The sequence below is a fragment of the Marmota monax genome, unplaced genomic scaffold (genome assembly GCF_021218885.2).
Source record: "Marmota monax isolate L192 unplaced genomic scaffold, Marmota_monax_Labrador192_F-V1.1 WCK01_AAM20220418_F8-fsc00171, whole genome shotgun sequence".
Taxonomy (NCBI): Eukaryota; Metazoa; Chordata; class Mammalia; order Rodentia; family Sciuridae; genus Marmota; species Marmota monax.
Window position 1 is genome coordinate 1309570 of NW_026694658.1, and position 25445 is coordinate 1335014.

The 25445-nt window shown below is 33.5% G+C and overlaps 1 protein-coding gene across 1 annotated transcript in view; it reads right to left on the reverse strand.

The window, feature by feature from the left end:
• Positions 1-25445, reverse strand: part of Usp32 (ubiquitin specific peptidase 32) — a 175677-nt gene that overhangs the window by 56101 nt on the left and 94131 nt on the right. The window contains exons 6-13 of the mRNA XM_046423218.2: positions 21423-21554; positions 19702-19809; positions 17608-17723; positions 17158-17220; positions 13721-13804; positions 11873-11934; positions 7677-7779; positions 623-815 (exon numbers count right to left, since the gene is read on the reverse strand). Coding sequence (XP_046279174.1) covers positions 623-815; positions 7677-7779; positions 11873-11934; positions 13721-13804; positions 17158-17220; positions 17608-17723; positions 19702-19809; positions 21423-21554 — 861 coding nt within the window. The remainder of the gene's footprint in view (positions 1-622; positions 816-7676; positions 7780-11872; positions 11935-13720; positions 13805-17157; positions 17221-17607; positions 17724-19701; positions 19810-21422; positions 21555-25445) is intronic.

The following is a 25445-nucleotide window of genomic DNA, read 5'->3' on the forward strand; positions in this document are numbered from 1 at the left end:
AAAGGAGGACAAAAAAAAAAAAAACAAGAAGGGCTTGAATTCAAGGATCCTTTACCACCAAGCTAAATCTCCAGTCCTTTTATTTTGAGACATAGGGTCTCACTAAATTGCTTAGGGACTCATTAAGTTCCTGGTATTATAGGTACACTAGCCACTGTGCCCAGCCCAAATCTAAATTTATTGACAAAATAAATTTAAAAGCAATATGGAAAGATATTGCTTGATTAATGAAAACTGAAAATATTTTCACATTAAGAGATTAATAAGTATAATACAGAAAAATTTTTATTTGGAAAACTATTAATAGGTTCAAGAATCTTATAATAGAACCCAGTGGTGTGTAAACACTGAATTACATCCCCAGTCCCCCACTTTTTCTTTAAAATTTTCAGACAGGGTCTCATTAAGTTATCCAATTTGGCTTTAACTTATGGTCCTCCTTCCTCTGCCTATTGAGTCACTGAGATTATAGGCATCAGCCACTGCACCAAGCTATAACTACCCATTTTATTAAAAACTTATTTTTGTGAATGGAACCCTAATACCCAGTACTCCACTTACCATACCATTTGCCAAAGTAGGCTTGGTTAAGAACTAACCATGGGAATCAAGTCATATTTACCACTGCCAGCAGTTTCCGAGGCTTCAGATGCAGTAGAAATATTGTCTGAAAATTTCTCTTCTGTGGTATTCACATAACTGAGGTTGCCTCCAATTTTATCTTCACCTTGCTCCACAGAATGTAGTGCTGTTCCGAAGGAAAATTTCCCTCCATTCAGAACAGATGATGGCTCAATTACAACAGGGTTGGCATCCTAATGTCATGACGTCAAGAGATAAAAAAGCAAAATTTAATCATCTAATAACTACATGTCCTTCAAAAAACAAATCTCAGAAAAAAAATGAATTACACAATCATCTATTATTTCCTATCCTTTTGGGAGGGTTGAAAGTCATTCTAAAATATTTGAATATGTACTAAATTTTAATCTCTTTAAGAGGGAAGGATGAGTGTGTATATTATCAATTCATCCATTTATAATATATTTTTATATATAGTTGGCAAAAAAGAATGTTAAAGACTGAAGGACTCCACCACATACCTAACTGATTTTATTCTGTTGGATACTTTTTATTTTCCCTGTACAGGGAATTGAAGCTAACATCTCATATATGCTAGGCAAATTACCACTGAACTATATTCCCTGCTATGCTATATGATACTATGCTATTATTTTATGACATGGCCCAGATAAATTGTCCAGGTTGATTTCAAATTTGTAATCCTCCTGTTCCAGCTTTACAAGTAGTTGGAATTACAGGTATGTCCCACCATGTAAGAAGTTCATTCATTTTTATTATTAAAGATTATAAGATCACTGTAGAATAAAATAAAAATAAATATCCTATGTACTCAGATTCCATAATTTAACAATAACTACAGTTGACTATTTTTTTTTTTTTTGTACCAGGGATTGAACTCAGGGGCTCTCACCGACTGAGCCACACCCCCAGCCATATTTTGTATTTTATTTAGAGACAAGTTCTCAATAAATTGCTTGGCGTCTGTCTTTTGCTGAGGCTGGCTTTGAACTCGAGATCCTTCTGCCTCAGCATCTTGTGTCACTGGGATTATAGGTGAGCGCCATTTAGTTGACATTTTGATGTGGGTTATTTTTTTTTTGGTTTTGCTTATTACATTTTATTTTTTGGTACCAGGGATTAAACCTAAGGATGCTTAACCATTGAGCCACATCCCAGCCCCTTTTTGAGACAGGGTCTCACTAATTTGCTTATTAGGCCCTTGCTAAGTTGTTGAGACCAGCTCTGAACTTGCGATTCTCCTGCTTCAGTCCTCTGTGCTGGCTGAGATTACAGGTGTGTGCCTCCATGCCTGGCATGTTTTCTCTATTTCTTTTCTTATTCTATTTACTTATTTTTGTGATACTGGTGACTGAGCCCAAAGCCCCATACATACTAAGCAAGTGCTTCAACTCTGAGCTATATCACCAGCCCTTTTAATTTTATTTTTCAGATAAGATCTTACTATGTTGCTCCTGCCTTAGCCTCCTGGGTATCTGGGATTATAAGCGATGTGCCACCAAACTCAGTTGTTTTTCTTTATATCTTATGACTAAAAAATATATATTTGGGGCTGGGGTTGTGGCTCAGTGGTAGAGCACTCGCCTAGCATGTGTGAGGTGCTGGGTTCAGCACCACATAAAAATAAATGAATTAAATAAAGGTATTGTGTTCAACTAAAAAAAATATTTAAAAAAATGTGTTTGTAGAAGATGAGTGAAGTACTACTTGAGTTATAAAATTTCTTCAGAGCTGACTGCTAAAAGATCCAAAGATTGATAGTATTTATCTGGCTTACAGATTAATGAGGAAAAAACAGCTAAAAAATGTTGAGCAATGTTTCTCTAATAATACTGGCTAAAATTAGAGAAGTCATAATTGCTATAAAAGAAACAAAAACATAAACTCTGCTATTATTTATATGCTAGGACTTGGAGTTTTGTCTTTTAAATTTGATATTTACATAGTAATCTTTTCTTTTTTGCAGCACTGGGATTCAAACCCTGAGTCTTGCACATACTAAGCAAGTGCTGTACCTTTGAGCTACATTCCTAGCCCTATTGTACAGTTTTATCTACTATAGCTCATGTCAAGAGTTTACTGAATGCCACTGAATTCTTTTGTACATGCTATTGTCTATCTTCTCAGGTGCCTATGGGATTCTGATGTACTGGTTAATCCTTTTAGTCTTTCTTTCAGCTTCTACACTTCTTGACTTCTAGTGAAATAGCTAACTTTATCCATTCAACTAATCCTATCATTATTTTCCTTAAAATAAAAAAACGATCAAATCAATCATGGTTATACACTGTAGAATCTTCAAGAAACATTGCCTCTTTTTTTTTTTTTTAAAGGTATTGTGTCCATCTACAATTTATTTATTTATTTATTTATTTATTTAAAGATAGAGTGAGAGAGGGAGGGACAGAGAGAATTTTTAATATTTATTTTTTAGTTTTCGGCAGACACAACATCTTTGTTTGTATGTGGTGCTGAGGATCGAACCCGGGCTGCACACATGCCAGGCGAGTGCGCTACCGCTTGAGCCACATCCCCAGCCCCACATTGCCTCTTTTTGACGGAATTGTATGTTTCTGGCTTCTTAGGGATTTTATTTTTTTAAATTAAACATCAACAACAGATTTCATTTTGTTTTTATTGACTTCTAGATCTGAAATTATCTGATATTATCCTAGAAGTCTATGCTTTCAGAAGATAGCTTTCCAGATAAATAAAAGATTCACATATGGTGAGACATTTCCTTGCTTTGAGTCATTGATCCTCAAAGAGTTAAGGGATATTTTACTGTAACAATTCTATTTTGAGAATTTTATAATTACCTCTGAGTTGTATAAAAAGTTTATGTGTTCCAAAATATTAGTCAGATTTCATCTTTTTTTCCTATTCATGATACTCCTTCACATACAAACAATAAATATTAATGATCTTTTTCTAACTACTACATGTAAATTAATGCTATTTTATTCTCTGGTCTTTAATTATCCTCAAGAAATAGAAGAAGCAGCACAACATGCCTGTAATGCCAGTGAGAGGCTAATGCATGAGGATTTCAAGTTGTGGGCCAGCCTGGGCAACAAAGCAAGACTGGTTTCAGAGGTATAGTACATGGCTGGCTGACTCCATTGCTCTGGGTCCAAGGTGAGGCAGAACATCATGGCAGAAGGGCACGCCAGAGGAAAGCAGTTCATGAGGTGGCAACGAAGAAGCAGAGAAAGCTTAATGATCTTAAATTACTATATTATGTTAATTTTACATTTCAGTATTCTGAAATGCTGGTTTTGGAAAAATTAGGATATATGGGGTAATGGAAAAAGTACTAAGATATACTGAGCTCCACATCTAAATGGGTAAGAAAGTAATTGATTAATATAGCTTTTTATTATAAAACCTAAAGAGAGCCCAGAAGCTTCATTTGGAAACTGAGAGAAGAGAGGCACTTTAAAGTACATTCTAGTTTTAAAGTTCAGTAAAACTAACCAGTAATATCTGTACATAAATAGTAATAGCTACTCTCTGATAGGTCTCAAAACGACACTCATATATACTATAATGATAACAATTTCAACATTTCTCTTCACTTAAGTTTTTACTTATAAGAAAAAATCTTGGCTCTATAATTGGTAAGATCTCAGAAGCAAAGATACAATTATATATTCAAGTGAATGAATCATAGTCAACCTGAGTTAAACCATACCAAGAAAGGATGCCTTAATTTCCTGCTTCCTTGGTCTGTGATTTTTTTCATTTTGGCATTACACATGTAAAACATATTGTCTGCCCTCACAGAAAATTTGTAACTCACATAAGCAAGTATGTCATTCTGTAAAGAGAAAATATAACTAAAGCTAATTGATAACTTAGGTAGACATATGATGCCCAGAGTAAACGCAACTTTGTTTTTTTAAAATATTTTTTTAGTTGTAGATGGACACAATAACTTTTTATTTATTTATTTTTATGTGGTGCTGAGGATCAAACCCAGTGCCTCACAACTGCAAGGCAGGCACTCCACCACTGAGCTCCACCTCTAGCCCCTAAAGTCAAGTTTTTGACATGTTAAAAACTCTTAATTTTGTTTTAAAGAAGGCAATTTGTCAATGTTGCTATGTGTGGAAAAACAAAATTTAAATCACAAACTAATTACTACAGCTGCTGCTACAACTACTGCTACTTACTACTACCACTACTGACTCTAAAGTTACTTAGGGAAGTGTTTCACATATATTAACTTATTTAATTGACATAACATCCTCATTAATATAGGTTTACTATCATTATTTCATTTATCTATTGATTGACTGATTGATTATTGGGGGTGCCAGGGATAGAACTCAGGGGCACTCGGCCACTGAGGCACATCCACAGCCTTATTTTATATTTATTTAGAGACAGAGTCTCACTGGGTTGCTTTGTTCCTTGAGGTTGCTGAGGCTGGCTTTGAACTCACGATCCTTCTGCCTCAGCCTCCCAAGCTGCTGGGATGGATAACAGGTGTGTGCCAGTGTGCCCCGCAGTTTATTATTAACCCCACTCTTCATATGTGGAAATTGAAATAAAGGACAAATTATTTGTTGAAGGTCATATGGAAAGGTACAGGGACAGAACTCCAATACAGAGTGTTCACATTCACAACAATTATCTTATACTTTCTCATAACAGCTAATACTTATTCAGTACTTACTATGTATTGTTTTATTTCTAAAAAATGTTACATGAATTTTAGGAAATTATTTTTTATTTAGTAAAGAATATTTTCCTAATATATATCTTCAGAAAGAATTGCTACTACAAAGGAGACCCAATCATTGACTACCTTAATTTTGTCTCTCTCTGGCCTGTTCTTTTCTGAGTAATTTTTTTTTTTATTGACTTTTAAAAACTTTGTTCTGAGTAATTCTTTACCTCAGTCTACCTTCAATTGCAGGATTCTAGATCTCAGAGATAAACATCTTATGACAGAAATTGAAATTGCCTGCTGAGCATCATCAATTTTTTTGGCCCTGACAAGATTCTGCACAACCAGACCCAGGATAGTAATAAACCAGACTACAGCCTGACCAAGATTTCTGGCTCTGAAAACACCCTCAACTCTTACCTTTTCTGTTACCTATTAAATCCTAAAGCTATTATTGACACCATGAAGACAGTACTTAGATCTGTCTCCTAAGTGTGGCCATACTTGAGAATAAATTTCTTTCCTGCTTTACCATTTATTTTTCAATTTGGTTTTTTGAGGTCAGGAGCCAAGCCTGGTCCATTCATACCCCTCTGCACCCCAGAGCCATGCCTTTGGTCAGGACTCTACAGTAATATCACTCTACGTATTAATAAGCTGTCAATGTCCCTGCCTCCTCCTTCTCCATATTAAGTGGTACTTTCTGCTCAGGTGTCTCATAACAGTTGGCTTTTAAGTAGATTAAAAAATCTGCATTTGATAGACCCAAGACAAAATACAGAACATCAGAGTGGGTAAAGGAATAGATTCTCCCTTGTAAATCTTTCCCTTACTGTACCTCCCCTAGTTCCTTAAATGCACAATAAGGTATAAACTAGGTTCATGTTCTTAGCAGTGTACTTCTGCTTATAAGGGACGGACATGCACATAAGACCCAAACCTCTATTATATTCCTACACAAAATAAAAAGTAATAAATCTGATATAAAATTAGGTTTGTGTCTATATGTGGTAAAATATTAATAACTAGTCATTTTAGGGCCAAACTAAGAATATAAAGACCAAAAAGTGTGTCAAAATAGACTGATGATGTACTCCAATGTTTTTGTTTACTATCTGTACTCAACGTTACCCACCTACAAGATCCCTAAATCACCTGCCTACTTTTATTCCTTCAGAGATACCCAAGGTCATGTTTGTTAATTAATATTTTATATTTGAAAACATACTATAACTGTGTGCTGTGGCACATGCCTATAATCCCAGTAATTTGGGAGGATGAGGCAGGAGGATGCCAAGTTTGAGGACAGTCTCAGCAACTTAGTGAGATACTGCCCCCAAACAAATACATAAAATAAAAAGGGATAGGGATGTAATTCAGTGGTAAAGTGCCTCTGGGTTCAACTCCAAGTACAAAAAAAAAAAAAAAAAAAAGAGAGAGAGAGGAAGAAAACATACTATAATACTTGGCAAAATGGAAAAAGAACGAATTAGAATGATAGAGTAGATAATATAAAAAGTCTCTTTAATTACCAATAGTCTGAGAATGAGCAGTGACAGAAAAGAATATAGGAAAAAATATAAATCAAGTTGTTATAATTTTGGTAACAACTTGGTAAATAACAATAAGCAATCTACCAACTGGTTCTCCACAAATGGAGACATTCAATTCCTGGCATTACTCTTTTTAGTTTTCTACTTGGGGGGGGGGGGGGGGCGGAGTCTATCTTGAATAAGACTCTAGAAGCTGGGTAGAGTTGCATATACCTGTAATCCCAGCTACTCAAGAAACTGAGGCAGAAGAATTGCAAGTTCAAAGCACGCCTGGGCAATTTAGTAAGACCCTGCCTCAAAAAAAAAAAAAAGACTCTGGTAGAGTTTAGATTTCTAATGTTATTTCTGAAATGAAATTTCGTGAATAAGATATTAACAATTCTTACCCAAGTGTCTTCAACTTTTCAATGGAAAAGATTAACTAATGAAGAATAGTATACATGATATAGGTTTTCACATTAGTCCTTAAGTTAAATTCCAGATCTTCTACCCTAACAAGATATTCATCTTACTTTGTATCTCAGGACCAAGTTCCTCACAGGTAAAGTATCATCTTCCTCATAGGGATGTTTTGAGAATTAGATGAAATGTGAGATGCATGACATATAAAGGCATCCCTATGTTCAATGTTATGTTGTTTACAAGGTTGTTGCAAGGGAAGAAATTTGTGTGGAAGTTTATGTGTAGAGCCCAGCCCATAGCAAACACAGAAGATATATAAATACTCATTTCCTTTCCCTTCAAACCTTTATGTTGAAATATTATATTACTGGCCAGTAATCACAGAAAGTCTGATGTAGTTGAAAATCTTATGAAAAGGGTAGATAAACAGGAATCTAACTCACGTATTTGACATATTCTTTCCACTGCTGCCACCACTGCATGGAGATGATAAACCAATTGTGTCCTGGCTGCAGACCATACCTGCTTTCTCGTTCTAACCATCCTCTGTACATACAAAAGAAATTCAATACATCAAATGAAGTTGTGTGAAACTGAGAACAATGCCCACAACTTATCAGAATAAATTTTTAAAAAGAAAAACATGAAACAAATGTACCCTAGAGAGTGCCACAATTTCTATTACTGAAATACTGGTTCCATTGATAAGCTAATTTCAATAATCATAGGCCACCAATGAACTTCACCTAAAGAATTAATTTACAATAACATAAAATTTATCTGTTTCAAATATACAACTAAGTGATTTTAGTAACATAATTACAAATGTATGTAACCATTGTTTTCCTCTGGCACTGGAGATTGAACCTAGGGGCACTTTATTACTGAGCCACATGCCCAGCCCTTTTAAAAATTTTATCTTGAGATGGTCTAAGCCACCCAGGCTGGCCTCAAACTTGTAGCGGGGACTTTTAGCATGTGCCACTATACCCTGTCAACTGGTCTTTTTTTTGAGACAAGGGATTAAACCCAGGGGGCTTAACCACTGAGTCACACCCCCAGTCCTTTTCTGTTTTTATTTTGAAACAGGGTCTTGCACAGCTGTTGAGGTCGGCTTTGAACTTGCCATCCCTCCTATCTCAGTCTCTAGAGTATCAGGGATTACAGGCATGGGCCACCACACCAGCCAACCCATGGTCTTCTAAAATCTAGCCTTTTACTTAGCATCATGTTTTGGAGGTTCATCTATGTTGTAGTTTTGTTATTAAGTACTATTCCATTGTATACATATACCACATTTAGTGATAGGTGGTGGTTAGCACCTACAGTCCCAGCTACTGGGAAGCTGAGGCAGGAGGATCATTGAAGCTCAGAAGTTCAAGGCCAGCTTAGGCAACACAGCATGACTCCAACTCTCAAATAATGACATGCCATATTTTGTCTATCTACCCAATAGCTGGTGAACGTATGAAACTAGTTAACCAATTTCCAACAACATTCCTGTTAGCAATATTATCTATATTCTAATTTCTCTACACCATTGAGAACATTTGTTATACACAGTCTTTTCTATTATAAATTTTCAAGTAGGTATGAATTATGATTTTTAAAGAAGTATCTATGTTGGAGGTAAAAAAATCACATAACATGAAATTAATTATTTTAAAGTATATGATTCAGTGATATTTAACACAATGAAATGTTGTTCAACCATAATCTTTATTAAGTATTAAAAGATTTTCATAGACTCCTATTTAACACTCATCCCCATGACCTACTTTCCCCAGCTCTCAACACCTATCAATCTGCCTTCTGTATCTATGAGTTTACCTTTTTTAGATATTTTACATAAATGGAATAACACAATTTGTGACCTCTTAGTCTGCCTTCTTTTACTTAGCAGGTTTGTGAGGTTTATCCATGCTGTAGCATGTAACAGTATTTCATTACTAAATAATAATCCATTGTGTATGGGGGTGTGTACACACACACATATACACATATACATAATTTCTTATTTCTCCACTCATCCACTGATTGTCATAGAGAGTGTTTTCACCTTTTTCGCTACTGTGAATAGTGATGCTATCCTATATACATTATATACAAGTATTTGTCTGAGCACCTATTTTTCAAATCTTTTGGGTATAAACCTATAGGTCGAATTTATATAGTTAGAAGCAGAATTACTGTGTTACATGCCAATACTGTGTTGAGGAACCAAGAAAGTGTTTTCCACAGTGGTCATACAATTTCACCTTTCCACCAGCATGAGGGTTCCAATTACTCTACATCCTTCTTATCAAAACTTTCATTTTAAAAGTTATAACCATCTTACTGGGTAAGAAATAGAATTTTATTGCGATTTCATTGTGCATTTCCATAATGACTAATTACATTGTACATCTTTTCATATGCTTGATAAATATTTGCACATCTCTGATAGAGAAATGTGTATTTAAATCCATTTTTATGTCTCCATTTTTAGCTGGGCTGTTTGTTGTTTTGTTGAATTACAGGAGTTCTTTATATCTTTTGTTTACTATACTCATATATGTTCTTAAAATACTGTCTCTCATTCTGTAGGTTGTCTTTTTAGTAATTAGATAATATCTTTTGATGTATAAATGTTGATGTCAAATTTATAGTTTTCTTTGGTTGCTCATATTTGAGTTAAAACCTAAAAACTTTTGTAAAAATCCAAATCATTTTGTTAGCTATAGAGTTCATACAGCTCCCCTCCCCACCCCCCCAGCTCTTTAAGAAAAATACTGTTCCTCTCAATTGTGGATCCCATACTTTCTGATGAGAAAAAATATGTTAATCATGTTGAGAATCTCTCATGTGATAAGCAGATTCTCTCCTGCTGCTTTTAAAATTCTCTCCTGACAATTTCATTATAAAGTGTCTCAGTGTGGAACTTGAGTTTATCTTTCATGAGGTCCAGTGAGATTTTTCAATGTGTAGGTTGATGTCTTTTTATCAATTTGGGAAGTTTTCAGTAGTTATTTCTTCAAATATTATGCCCCTTTCTCTTTTCTCTCCTTGTGAAATTCTTTGTTGATACTGTAATAGTGAGGTTTTTGTATGTTAAGTCCAACATTTGGGACCACTTCTGAGATAGTTTCTATTAACTGTATAAGGGACATACTTCCCTGTTTCATTTCATGTCTCATGATTTTCTTTTGTTCACCTAGACACATTTGATAATGTATGTTACCAACTCTGAATTTTTATATCTCTGGTTTGGTTGACTTCCTGGACCAATAATCTATAGAAATATATATACAAACACACTCATGTGATCCTCATGCCTCAGCTTCCCACATATACCACCATATACTGCCCCAAATGAATTTCTTTTAAGTAAAAATGGAGGCAAAACCCAAAGAAAACTCAAAACATCCACAAATAAAATAAACTATTTTGGAACTAATGATTTTATTTATTGGTATTGGGGATTGAACCCAGGAGTGCTTTACCACTAAGCCACATCTCCAGTCCTTTTTATTTCTGAGACAGGGTCTAAGTTGCTTAAGTCCTAAGTTTCTGAGGCTGGCCTTGAACTTGTGATCCTCTTGTCATAGCCTCCCAAGTTGCTGGAATTACAGGTGCATGATATTGTACCCCTTAGAAACTCTGAATTTCAAATTTTGATTTATTGAAAAATAAAATAAAGAATACAAAAAGTAGTACATTATTAGTGTTTTAATGAAAGGGGTCCCAACTTGATTTTGCCATGTCTGGGGTAATTTTGGGTTAAGTTCCTCACTTCTTTGAATCTTGGTTTCCTCTTTTACCAAATGAGATGACACTAATTTCATGCATTTATTCTGATGGCTGGATAATGAAAATGGAAGTATTTGATGACGAATACATTTCTATAAAAACTTGAGTATATTATTATTTTTAAAGAATAGGAATAAGTAGTTGCAAAATCAACCAAAAAATACAGCTGTATAGCATTCTTTCTTTGATATAACACACATATTTTACCATAAATAATTTATCCCACAAAAATCCTTAGGTAAAGGCATATAGACTTTACTAATATAATATTTATATATGTAAATTTTATATACACATTTTATAAAATTATATTAAAGAAGGCCTTTTATAGATGCATCATCAAAATAAGAAATAAAATAGTATTCCAGAATATTTCAATTTTTGTAAAAATTTTACAAATATAATGGTGGACATATATGTAAGTAGCTATGTGAGTATAAAAAACATCAACACTTGTTATCTAAAAACACAGAGGTCAGGTGCACTTTTTTTTTTTTTTATTAACTCTATTTTCTTCATGTTCCCACATGAATTGTTTTTCTATCAAAGAAAAATGACTACGTATTATAAGATGTCTTTTTAAACTGAAAAATGTTGGGTATGCAATTCAATTTTAATGTAAAAAAAAATTTTTTTCTTTTTTAGTGCTGGGGATTGAATCTGAATCCTCATATATGCTAGGAAGCATTCTATCACTAAGCTACAACCCCAGGCCCAGTGACATTTTAATATTAAAGAGAATTTGATTTCTAAATTAATCTATTCCTTTAGTTAGAAAGGTACTTTATGTTTTACAGGTTTGAATCTTCAATTATATAATGAAAAAAATACACAGATATTACAAATTTACCTAATAATTTGTCCTTCTTCTTCTGGAGTTGCTGGTCGTAATCCCAGAACTATATGACAAACCTATGAGGGAAAATGGTAATTAAGACTTCATTGGTGCAAATGACTAGGCTGTGCAATATTTCACATTTTCTGCATGAGATCTACTTTCTAGCAATAATTATGGTGTTTTAAAAAAGAATTTTTTAAAAATATTTATTTTTTAGTTGTACACAATGTCTTTATTTTGTTTATTTGCTTTTATGTGGTGCTGAGAATCAAACCCAGGGCCTTGCACGTGCTAGGTGAGTGGTCTACCGCTGAGCCACAATCCCAGCCCAAGAATTTTTTCTTTTTTTAAATGGAGATTAACTTCCAGTCTCTAAGAGGGGAGGAAATGGAAGGGAAGGAACAAAAGAAAAGGGAAGGAGAAAGGAAAGTGGAAATAGAAAAGGAACAAATAAGTACTTCTCAGAATATTTTATTAATAGTATCCCTCTCCATGCAGGGATTGAACTCAGGTTCTCACTCATGACAGGCAAACTCTCTACCACTGAGGTAGCCCACTATCCCTAATATTACATTTTTAAATATAATGCTCTTAGAGGGTATATTTTCATTGCTGTAAAGTATACCATTGGATGCTTATGCCACAGTTTATTTATCCAACTACTATTGATATATATGTAGGTCATTTTCTGTTTTAGGCTATAACACAAGGCATGTAAGAATGACATATAAGACTATATGTCTTGGGCTGAGGCTCTAGCTCAGTGGTAAAACGCTTGCCTTGCATGCATGAGGCACTGAGTTCTATCCTTAGCACTAAATAAATAAAGATATTGTGTATTCATTTACAACTAAAAATATGCATAAAAATATTTTTTTAAAAAAGACTCTATGTCTTTTGGTGCTTAGTGAAAAACTGTAGAGTTATACCAGGGTATATGTGATTGCTGGGTCACAGGGTATGCATATGCTCCAAGATTCATCAGTATTGTCAAACAATTTCCAAAGTAATTATAACAATTTATATTCCCATTAGTTCTGTGTAAGAACTATACTTACTTGTTACTCAACAATAATAATTCATATCACTAACAATTTAATCATTCTGGTGGGTATCTTATAGAATTCCAATCATGGTTTTAATATATATTTCCACAGGAACTAAAAAGGTTATCCTTTTTTCATAAAAGTATCAGGTATTTTGATATTCTTTTTTATACCTATGCACAGTACCTGTTTTGGATTTGTTTGGTTTTTTATTATTTTGCAGATTTTTTATGTTGGGATTCTGTATTTTTCTAATATTTGTTGTTTGCCCTATATTGAGTTGTTAATTGGATATAGGTATTGCAAGTATCTTCTTACATTCTGTGCTTATCTTTTCATTCTCTTAATAGTACCTTTCGTGCTGGGTTTGTGGCTCAGTGGTAGAGCATTTGCCTAGCACGTGTGAGGCACTGGGTTCAATTTTCAGCACTACATATAAATAATAAAAAAAAAAAATCAAAGTCCACTGACAACTAAAAAATATTTTAAAAAAATAGTATCTCTCTTTCTCTTTTTAAATGGCATCTCTTGATAAAAAACAAGTTAATCATTTTACTAAAGTAGAACTTACCAATCTTTTCCTTTATTGTTAGTACTTTTTATGTGCCTTTGATACCTCAAAATTTTTGAGAACTTTCAGTGAGCATTCATGTTCTACCTTACCATCTTCCAGTGGTATACAGGATAATGTAGTTCTCTTTTCATAATATATGGTTATGCAGTCTACATGTGATAATACTAGCTATTATATGATGGAAAAAAACAGAACTAGGGTACTACTACCTTCTGTACCTATTATTTACCTTAAACATACCTGGAAGAGGAGATTCAAAAATTCATTGGCAAGAACATTTTTCACACTCCAGATCTGATAGTCTTCCAGAGTAAGATGGCCCATCTGAAAGATATCCAAAAAGATATCATGTTAAGAATATCCTTATTTTTTATAGCATTTGAATAAACATAGTTTATTAAACTTATACTGGTCATCTTTCTAAAAGCAAAACAGTAATTTAGAGTAGATGCTATGTGTTCATCTGAAAAGCAGGCCAGCTAGTATAAATTTACAAGTAACAAAACTTATACAAATTCCATTTGCAGTCAATGGTCAAAGTGCTTATTATGGATAATCTTTTTTCAATTAAGACTTGAAAAGTAACTTTAGAAATTTGTGCTTCAAGGACTATGAAAAACCATAGGAAAGCCTAAGTGGGCAAAATGGAATGTTTATTAATTTTGAAACAAAGAAAAAACAGATTTTTGGCTTATGCTTTATCATCCTAACAATATTCTAAGATCTTCTTAGAAACATAAGGCAACACTAACAGGCTTAAGAGATTTTTAAAAAACTTAATATATGTCTAGAATGAGTATCTAATTACACTTCTCCAAAATAAAACTGAACATATTACTTTCTTAAGTACAGCAAAGTAACATTTTTGTCATGTCAAATATACTAAAAATTACACAAACCTAGAAGCCAATACATATATTTTTCTCATCAAGCCAAAATATAATCAAATGCATATATGTCATGTGTCCAACCACTGCCTAAAACCCTGAATAATGTGTTTAGCTTTTGCTATTTAGTGATATTGATCTATTTTCTTTGCATTACATAATATCATGATACATAAGATTTTAAATCACCCTTATAATTATAGGTTTTCATGACTCAACTTCTATTTAGATATATTAACAATCTAAATGTTAGCTAAAAACAAACCAGAAAAAAAATTTCTTCCTCTTCATTTTCCTAACTTTCCCACAATGGCAAGGGTAAATTAGTATAAGTTCATTCTTATATATTTGCCTAGATGCAATCCATTGGAAAATTTTATGATTTGTGGGAATGCAAATGTTATATTTAGTGAATTTCACACACACAATACTACATTGCATTCTCAAAATTATAGATAGCTAAATCCAAACAGATGTTTTAGTAACATTTACCCTGTCCATCTGTCTATCAACAGAGTCTTGCTAAGTTGTTGATGCTGGCCTTGAATTTGCAATTCGTTTTGCCTCAGTCTCTTGAGTCACTGGGATTACAGATGCTTAACACTCCTTTTATGACCCAAATATACTGATGGTAGTAAGTTAATAAAGAAAATACACTCAGACATTTTTAAAAGAGCTTTTGTTCAAAAAGTGAGAAGCAGTGAAAAGGGGTAGGCAAACCATAAGGTCATGCCTAACAGTGAATCATAAAATCTTTCTTTTCTTGATCACTTTTTAAAAATTGTACTGTTTACTCTTTTTTTTTAAAGAAGCATTTTCTTTTCTTTTTAAATTTTTTTTGTAGGTGTAGATGAACAGCATGTCTTTGCTTATTTTTTTATGCAGTGTTAAGGATTGAACCCAGTGCCTCACATATGCTAGACAAGTGCTCTGCCGCTGAGCTACATCCCCAGCCCTCTGTTTTCTCTTAATTAAGAGAAAGGACTTTAAAGACTTTATTTTTCAAATACAGTACAAGAAGCTGAAAAACATCTGGATCTGATGTACATAATGTAATAAATAATAAAAAAGATCGATGACTTAGAAGCCTATGTACCTATGTACTACAACCCCAGCTCCAATACCTATATATTTATAAAATTCTCAGAAAAAAAAGGTGTTATAAATTGCACCTTTATTAAAGCATTTTTTTAAATTTTTTATTTTTAGTTGTCAATGGACCTTTATTTATTTTATGTGGTGCTGAAAATCGAATCCAGTGCCTCACACATGCTAGACAAGTGCTCTACCACTGAGCCACAACCCTAGCCAAGCATTTCTAATAAAACTTTTCCAGGTTTCTATTTTTATACATATCAAATATAAGTGGATATCTTCATTTTTAACAGAAGAGATAAAAGAAGGGGGAAGACTGTCTAAATCACCAAATAAAGCTCAAGCCCTGAAAAACTCACTTCTACTATTTGTTTCTATTGGGTATCAGTAAGGCTACGGTAATTCCTTCTGATTATTATTTTTTTAAAAAAAATATTATTTAATAATATTACTGTGACCTATATTCTACCAGTCTCCTATTTGGTACATGTCATTTTGTGAGTACAAAGACTCATAAACTTAACTCAAATGTGTCTCACATAAGTACATTATTTTCAACTTCAGAGGGGCATGTATATACATCTTAGTAAGACAAGCTGTAGCAGTAAACAAGTTTTTTTTTTTTTTTTATCAAAATAATTCAAGGATTTATCTTTATAAAACACATGTATTCTGATTACTATTTAAGGGCTCAAGAAAGACCCTTACACAATAATAGAAAAAAAATTATTATTATTATTATTATTATTTTTTAAAGAATACATGCTCTGGGGCTGAGGTTGTGGCTTGCATGTGAGAGACCCTAGGTTCGATCCTCAGCACCACATAAAAATAAATAAACAAAATAAAGATATTGTGTCCATGTAAAACTAAAAAATAAAAATAAAAAAAAGAATACATGCTCCATCCAGATTTAAGATAAAAAATATTCCCATCATCTTGGATATCCTTATGGTTCATACAGTTAGTTCAAATATGTCTAAAATCACCAACTTCTATCACTGTTTGTTTTGTTTCTGATCTTTTTTTTTTTAATAGTTTTTTAGTTGTAGTTGGACACTTTACCTTTATTTTATTTATTTATTTATTTTATTTTTTTAAGGGGGGGGGAGAGAGAGAGAGAGAGAGGATTTTAATATTTATTTTTTAGTTCTCGGCAGACACAACATCTTTGTTTTGTATGTGGTGCTGAGGATTGAACCTGGGCCGCACACATGCCAGGCGAGCGCGCTACCGCTTGAGCCACATCCCCAGTCCCTTATTTATTTATTTTTATGTAGTGCTGAGGATCAAACCCAGGACCTAGCACATGTTAGGTGATCACTCTACTGCTGAGCCACAACCCCAGCCCCTGTTTCTGATCTTAATATGAATGGGATTGTACAGTATATATTGTATGATACTACTTGCCTTTTTTTTGTCAAATATCATGTTAGCCAAATCATATCTTATTAAAATAGAAGAAACAAAGATGATACAACCACAGATGTAAAAGAATGTGTCTACTTAATTCTTACGTTAGTCATCCTAGAGTTGTTTAAAGATGGAATGGACTAATTTAGAGATAATGTGGAGGTATTTTAACTACCAGTCCAGAGACATACATGGTACAAATGATGCAGAAGGATTAACAGAATATAGAAACAAGCTACACATCTTCATTTATAAAAAGATATTAGTCATAGCTAGACTCACCTTTGTGGTGTCATGTGCATTCAATATGCCTTCTACAATATCGGAGAGATCCATGTGTAATTCCTTTAAAAACAGCAACCCAAAAGAGTAATTAGAAAAGAGTAGTGGATATAATTTTTATTTTATTATTCAGTAAAGCTTATACTGTATGTTTCTCAAGTATTTTTTAAAAACTATAAATAGGTTCTCATATTGTTTTTAAAATTAAGACAATTTTCTTGTTATTCATTATTACTTTATAAAATTAGTTCAGTTTATTACATTTTTCTAAGCCAATTTTCTAAGCCAAACTCTCTTCCCAATTTTAAATCTTTAGGCTATGAATATTTTGAGCAGAATTATAAAGCAATTAAAAAAGCATTAGCAAATTCTTTTCTCTTTCTCAAATCATTCAATCCATTTTACTGTTGGAAGCTTATACTCAATAAGATATAAACAATCAGAACTTACAGGGATATCATCAGTTCGGTTGTCCTTCCAGACCTCTAAAAGTGCAACTACCATGTCTCTCAGTTCAACCCTGGAGAGAACTCCATCACGGTCAACATCAAATACCTTGAAACAAACTAATGACAAGAAACTCTTACAGAGGGAGTTTATTTTCATATTAAGAAGTCTTTACCTTTTATTAGAAGCTGCAATTGTATAATTAATTTTTCAATGAGTATATTCTGGAATAGTTCTCATCAGTGATAGACTATATATCACATTTTTTGGAACTTGCAGAACTTCCTGCACAGAATTTGTCAATCTATTGGCAGTGCTGGTGATTGAAACCAGGGCATTGAGCATGTTATGCAAGTACTCTACCACTGGGCTATGTTCCCAACCTCCCTAAGTTAATTTCTATTACTTGAAATTGATTATTGCAAAAAGGATGGGACTAGGCATGACAGTGCATGCCTGTAATTCCTGCAACCCCAGAGGCTGAGGAAGAAGGACAGCAAGTTTGACATCAGTCTGGGCAACTTTATCAAGACCCTGCCTCAAAAAGAGTAGGCAGGGGCTGGGGTTGTAGCTCAGTGGTAGAGTATTTGCCTAGTACATGTGAGGGACGGGGTCCGATTCTCAGCACCACATAGTAAGTACATTAAGAAAGTAAGTAAGTAAATAAATAAATACATAAAATAAAGGTATTGTGTCCACCTGCAACTTTAAAAAAGAAAAAAGAAAAGAAATACATAGGCAGGTACTGGGAATATGGCTCAATGGTAATCCATCCCAGGGTTCAAGCCCTAGTATCATAAAAAGGATAATTGCACAGTTGTTTCACAGATGCTTGAAATATCTCAACTACATCGAGAATCAGTAACAACAAGCTGGTGTAAACATAACTTGTTTTTTCACTTTATCTCCCCCAATGTAACTAATCTATATTATTTTTGTTAAGAACAGTTAACTCTTTAAAGAAGTTCAAATGCAGTATGCTAAGAAATTGAAAATCAGCCCTTTGCTAATTAACTCCAAGTGAATTATTATAGTTGGTCAATTTCCATTGAAACATCAGCAAAATAGAAACATTAAAACTTTACAAAAACTCTTTTTTTTAATATTTATTTTTTAGGTGTAGATGGACACAACACAATGCCTTTATTTTTATGTGGTGCTGAGGATCGAACCCGGGTTCCGCCCATGCTAGGCGAGCACTCTAACGCTAAGCCACAATCCCAATCCCAGCCCCTTTACAAAAACTTTTAAAGATGTAATCAACCTCACATGAGAAGCAGATTTCAGCCTCCTTATTTAGCATTAAATTTTAATGAGAACAATGTATCACATAGCAGGTTTGGAATAATGGTCTATCAATAGGGAACAAAAAATAAATTTGAATTTTATAAATTACCTATTTCATAAAACCCTAAAATAGAGTAATTATGGTATTAAATCAACTAAGTACATCATAAGTAAATTACTAAAGATAAAAATATCAAGTAAAACTTCCCAAATAGGCAAATCTGTGAAGTTCTGTTTTAGAAAGAGAGAAATATCATCCTAGGAAATATATTTGATTTAAATTCCGATTAAATGTAAATTGTTGCATTTTTTTCATGTATGGTTAAGATTTAATAATGCAATATATTTATGCTTATAAATTATGCTACAACATTTTAGGTGTTTAAAAGGCCATTTTAATACTTAATAAAATTATATTCTGATCATAAATTTCATTTTTCAAATAAAATATTAATGTATGCATGTGACAGAAAATGAATTACTCTTCAAATTATGCAAGACACACAATTCTCAATATAAACTAACAAAAAATATTTCTTAAATGCATAAACTGTCATTTATCGTGAATTACAAATGCTTCAGGAAAATGAACCCATTATTAATAGCAAACATCCCTAACTACTCATTAGTAAAACAGACAATTGCTTCTTTAGACTGACCTTAGTAAAACTCCAGAATGAGATTAATATTAGACAAATTTGAGAGTCAATGGAAACTCAAGCCTTAATCCATGGATAATCTTACACAGAAGAAAGCTGATTTTCTCTCTACATAGTTTGCAATTTTTCTCATACTGTTTATCATACTTACATTTTTGTCTTTCAGCTAGGGGCCCCCTGCAACAGGCTGATAACCCACAGGATATCTCTTTAAAATCTATGTGATTGTCACGATTTTCATCAAAAGCATTAAACAAACCTAGAAAACAGAAAAAGACACTATAAATCCCAGCCAACAAACTTTCTAATGTTAACACTGGCATGTTTGTAAAAGGAGGAATGACTTTCCCATGGACTGAAATTTAAAAAAAAAGAAAAAAGTATATCTTTTTCTCTTGGTATAATTATAACTGAAACTTATGATCCTAGCAGAAAACATATTATAGTCTTTTATTATTTGGTTAGGTCTTTCTGTATCTTTTTCTTATCAATTCTTCTAAAAACTTAAAAATGTCTACATTTTTTAAAGTTGGCAAATAAAAATTAAGAACTAACACAAGGCAGAAATTATAACAATTATATTTAGAAAAGTTTAACTGTTCAGTAAGCAAATATTTAAAGACACACCATCATATCTTCAATAAACTCCCATAAAGCTCTTTTATGAAACAAAGGGATTTACACCATACTACAAGAAACAAATTCTCTACACATCAACTTCTTTGTACCAATCTTTCACACATGGATGTTTTAAACTTCAGAAATGAAAAGGAACTTATAAAGTTGAATCTTATGCTTTTAATTTTTTTGTAAAAATATAAATGGAATGATTTTGTGTTCAAATGAAATGATATATCAATCTATAATTCTAAAAAGGTAAAAATACAACTGACTGCTGAAGTAGCTGGAAACCTAGGGCATTATCTGCTCTGGCTCCCCTAATGAGTACTTCTGATGTATCTGAGATATCTGAAAAATAATGTATCTGAGATATCTGAAAAATATAGATCATATATTTCAAGAAACTAATCCAATATCGTCCATATGAAGATAAGAAAACTGAAATGCAGCAGGAGTTAAGTGATTTACCAAAAGTACTAACTTTAAAATCTTCCAAACCAGGTTAGGGGTATAGCTCAGTGGTAGAGTACTTGCCTAGCATGTGCACAGCCCTGGGGTTTGTTTGATACCCAACACTGCAAAAACAAACAAAAAACCAAAAACAACCAAAAGAAAACAAAAAACCAAAAAAAACTTCAAACCAGAAGCAGAACCCAAGTACTCAGATTCCAATGATGATTTTTATGATGTCATTCACATGTATTCTTTTTTTCTTTTTTTAAGTCATAGCAATAATTTAGAGCTACACTGAACCTGAGATGGTCTAGTTTTGTAGTTTCCTTCTTCTTTTTGATGGTACAGGGGACTGAACCTAGGGCCTTGCATATGCTAAAGAAGCACTCTACCACTGAGCTGCATCCTAGCCCTAGTCTAGTAGTTTTTCTTTTTCCCCTGGAGCTGGGGGAGTTTGGGGATTCAGCAGTGAAAGTTTATCTGAAAGAAAAAAAGTGGAAGCACCTTAGAGGAATAGGTGGCACCTATTCAGTGGCCACCACCATCCCTTACTAGAAGACAATTTCATAACCACTGACTTGGTCAAACTCACTTTATGTTTGAGGACATTCAGGTATAGACAGCTAAGTTGATTATGTAAGGCAAAACAGAAAATGAAGCTCAAAACTACTAGACTATACTATCTCCAAGAAACTTGACAACCTACAAGAATATAACATTTTAGAGTTAGAAATAAGAAATGGGTTCAGGAATATTTATTTACCAATGAACATCTGTATAATATGGAATAATTCCTACCTTCACTTAGAGATGGACGAATAGGTGGAGAAACCAATGGGCCAAAGGTTTCTAAATCAAATCGTCCAGTCCGTGATTGAGCCTTCAGCAACCAATAGCGTTTCTCAAGATCAATGATGTCTGATTCTTCCACTGAATCAAATTGAACAACATTATAAAAGATCAGAATGCTCTTCTTGGCAATTTGCTCATCCTGGTTATATACCTTTTAATTTCCCAATTACTAAAAATAATTATGATTAAAAGAAAACAATAAAATTTATTATATCTAAAATGACAGGAGGACTGCAGATATAACTCAGTGGTAGAGCATTTGACGTGCATGTGCAAGACCTTGGGTTCAATTCCAGTACCACAACAAAACAAAATCAAGCAACTAAAGTCTTAGGAAAATTAAATCATCATAATAATAAGTTCCCCATTCAGTATGCTGCTTAAATCCAACACAACATGTAAAATATTATACGACTAAGTCTTTTTTTTTTTTTTTGGATGTCTCACACTTTTTAATCTGTTTTCATTTTCATTAATTTTCAACCTGTACCTTAGATTTAAAGTTTCAATGTTTATCTTTTCTCCTGTAAAACTATAAACATCATAACAGGAGGACCCATGTCTATTCATCTTGTCAATACGCTGACTGACTTATATATTCAATACTTGTTGAACAAAGGGAAAAAAAAATATATATATAGTATATGATAGCAAAAGTAACAAAGTCAGTAAATGACAGGAGGTGGAGGAGGTTTCACAAAATCATGAAAGCATGAACATGAATATCTATCTCCCTTCACTCATCAAAAGACATGTTAAAAATCCAGATCAGCTCAACCAGGGTTACAACTTATGTGTTTTTTCCCTTCCAAAGAATTAAAAGTAAAATTTAGAAAACATGTTTAAGATATTAATTGTCAACTAATCATGGCAGTGAACGTGATCCTATTAAAATGTTAATGTGGGAAATGTTCTTTTATGGCCAGATTTGCTCTCCTGACATAAACTAGAAAACTGTACAAAATATATAACCACTATTTCTAGAAATTAAAGAATAAACAGTGCAGGACTATAATTCCTCATAAAGTGAGAGTTTCTACTACCCTGGCTTTTGATCTGTAGTCACTTTCTAGACTTTAACAAGGGATGAAAAAACAAATAGATTTCATATAGTTCAGTTGAGAATATTCAGGGAGTTTGAGATAGCTGGCACTTGAAGGGTTTAAGTACTAGTGAGGAAAGAGTTATGTAAAGAAACAGCACAGAAAATCTTCACAGGTGTCTTGCTGAATTTTGGCAGAACACTATCCTGTATATTCACAGAGTGAAACTCATTGAGGCTGGGCTAGAACAAATCCTGAGAAATTGTAAGCTGAAAAATTCTCAGAGCTCATAGAGGGCTAGGAGACACCACATAACGTTATAATGTCTAGCACTGAAAGAAAACAGAAAATAAGTAGAAAAATGTGACCCAAATTCAGGATAAAAATTAGTCAATAGAAAAAAATTCAAGAAATAACAGATGGTGAAATTAACAGACAAGACAGGGCTTCAAAATATCTATTAGAAATATCTCAAGAATTAAAAAAAACATGGATATACTGAAGAAAAAAGACACTAAAGATGAAAAAACATTTTAAAATTTTAAAATATTCACTAGAGAACTTACTAGCAGATTAGAAACTAGAGAGGAGAGATCAGTGAACTTGAACACTGGTCAATAGAAACTATTCAAATAGAAGCGTAAAGAGAAAAAGGCTAAAAAAAATTGTTAGAACTTTAGTGACTAATAAGTCAATATCAAACACGTGTGCAACTGGGGTCTCAGAAAATACATGAAATAATAATAGTGAAAAATCTTCTAAGTTTGATAAAACATGATGAGCATGTCTGTAATCTCAGTGACTCAGAAGCTGAGGCAGGAGTATTGCAAGTTCAAGGCCAGCCTGGGCAATGAAGCAAGACCCTGTCTCAAAATAAAAAAAAGGATTGGGGATATAGCTCAGTAATAGAGTACTCCTGCATTCAATGCCCACTATCAAACAAGAAATCAATTTGGTAAAAAAAGATCCCCCAGATCCAAGTACACCAATCAAATTACTGAAAAAGAGAAAATACTGGGCTAGGGATATACCTCAGTGGAGAGTACTTGCCTAGCACACACTGGCCCTGGGCTTGCTTGCCAGCAAAGCAGAAAGAGAAGGAGGGAGGGGCAGTGAGAAATCTTAAAGGCACCAAGATAGGAGGAAAATATATTACATAACAAAAACTGGAGAATTAATTTCTCTTTAAAAATAAGGGAATCAGGGCTGGGGGTGTGGCTCAGTGGCAGAGTGCTTGCCTCACACATGTGAGGCACTGGGTTCGATCCTCAGCATCACATAAATAAATAAACAAAATAAAGATATTGTGTCCATGTATAACCCAAAAAAAAAAGTTGAAAAAAGGAGGAGGAATCAGGGGCTGGGGTTGTGGCTCAGTGGTAGAGCACTCGCCTAGCATGTATGAAGCACTGGGTTCAAGTCTCATCATTGCATATAAACAAATGAATAAAATAAAGGTCCATCAAGAAAAATTTAAAAAATAATAAGGGAATCACATAAAGGGGGCGTTCTGAAAGAAAAAAAAAAGCCTGAAATTATATATATCTATGAAAGTATTCTTCAAAATAAAGGCAACAAAAAGATATTTTTGGACAAATGATGCTAAGAATTCATCATTAACAGAACTACACCAAAAAGAATATTAAAGGACATTTTTTTCAGAAAGAAGAAAATGACATCAGATAGAATTGGTTTTGCATAAAGAAAACAAGAAATGTCCTCGTACTTCTGTAGAGATGACATCATTTATCTTAGCAGGAATTTGGTTATAGCTTTAAAATCAGTTTACCTCTGGTTTAAATGATTTGAAAGTGAGTGCAGTTTCTATTGAGGACATTCCTGAAACCGCTGGTTTCTGAAGCTACAATATTACTATCATAGCATGAGGGCTGCACATCTATTTATGAAAATAACGTTTTATTAGAACACAAGCACCCGATTTATTTACATATTTTTTTTGGTTGCTAATGTTTTGCAATGGAGAAATGAGTAAATGCAACAGAGTCCAATGATCCACAAAACCTGAAATATTTACTATCTGCCTCTTTAAGAAAATGTTGGCAATCCCTGTATTAGACTTTGAAATTGGAGACTTCAAGACTTCAAGAGTGTGAGAAACCACAAAACAACAAGGCTTCAGAACCATGGAGCCATCACACTCAAAGACTTTGAAGAGCTGAGACTTCAAAATTGTAAGGCCCTGCCCGAAACTTCAAGATCCTAAGATCTTTCTCTTTTTAAAAAGACTTGTTATATGCACATACTCCCACCCCTACATAGTCTCCTGGATTACCAATACCCCATACAACAATGGTATATTTGTTACAACCTACACACATTTTTCACTCAAAGTCCCATACTTTATGGACTTTAGAGTTCACTATTGGTATTACTCATTCAATAGGTTTGGACAAGCCTATAATATGTATTCATCATTATATCAAAGAGAGTAATTTCACTTCTCTAAAAATCTTCTATCTTCTGCCTATTCATCCCTCCCTCCTCAATAACCCTTGGGCAACACTGATCCTTTCTACTGTCATAAGATTTCTTTTTTGTTTTCAGCCTGCCTCCAGTCTCCACAAAATTTCCACATGAGAGAATTACTGGGTGGAGAGAATTATCTTTCCATTTGAGATTTTATTTCAGATTCAAAGCTGAGGTTTCTCAAAAAAGGTTGGCTGGCTTCTCCTCATCCCCGGAAAGACTATTGCCAGCATCTGGCCTCAGACTGAAAGCATTGTACATCTTTGATCACCCCCCTGGAATTCAGTTTGGCTTTGATTTTTAATATTTCCTTGCATCTACACATCTTTAATGGCTTTAAAGAAGAGCATGATTATTTGTTTTTTGTAGTTATTTCATGTTATCACAGTGGAAGTAAAGGTCTTTCTTCTACTTCATCAAATGAAGCAGTACATCCCTC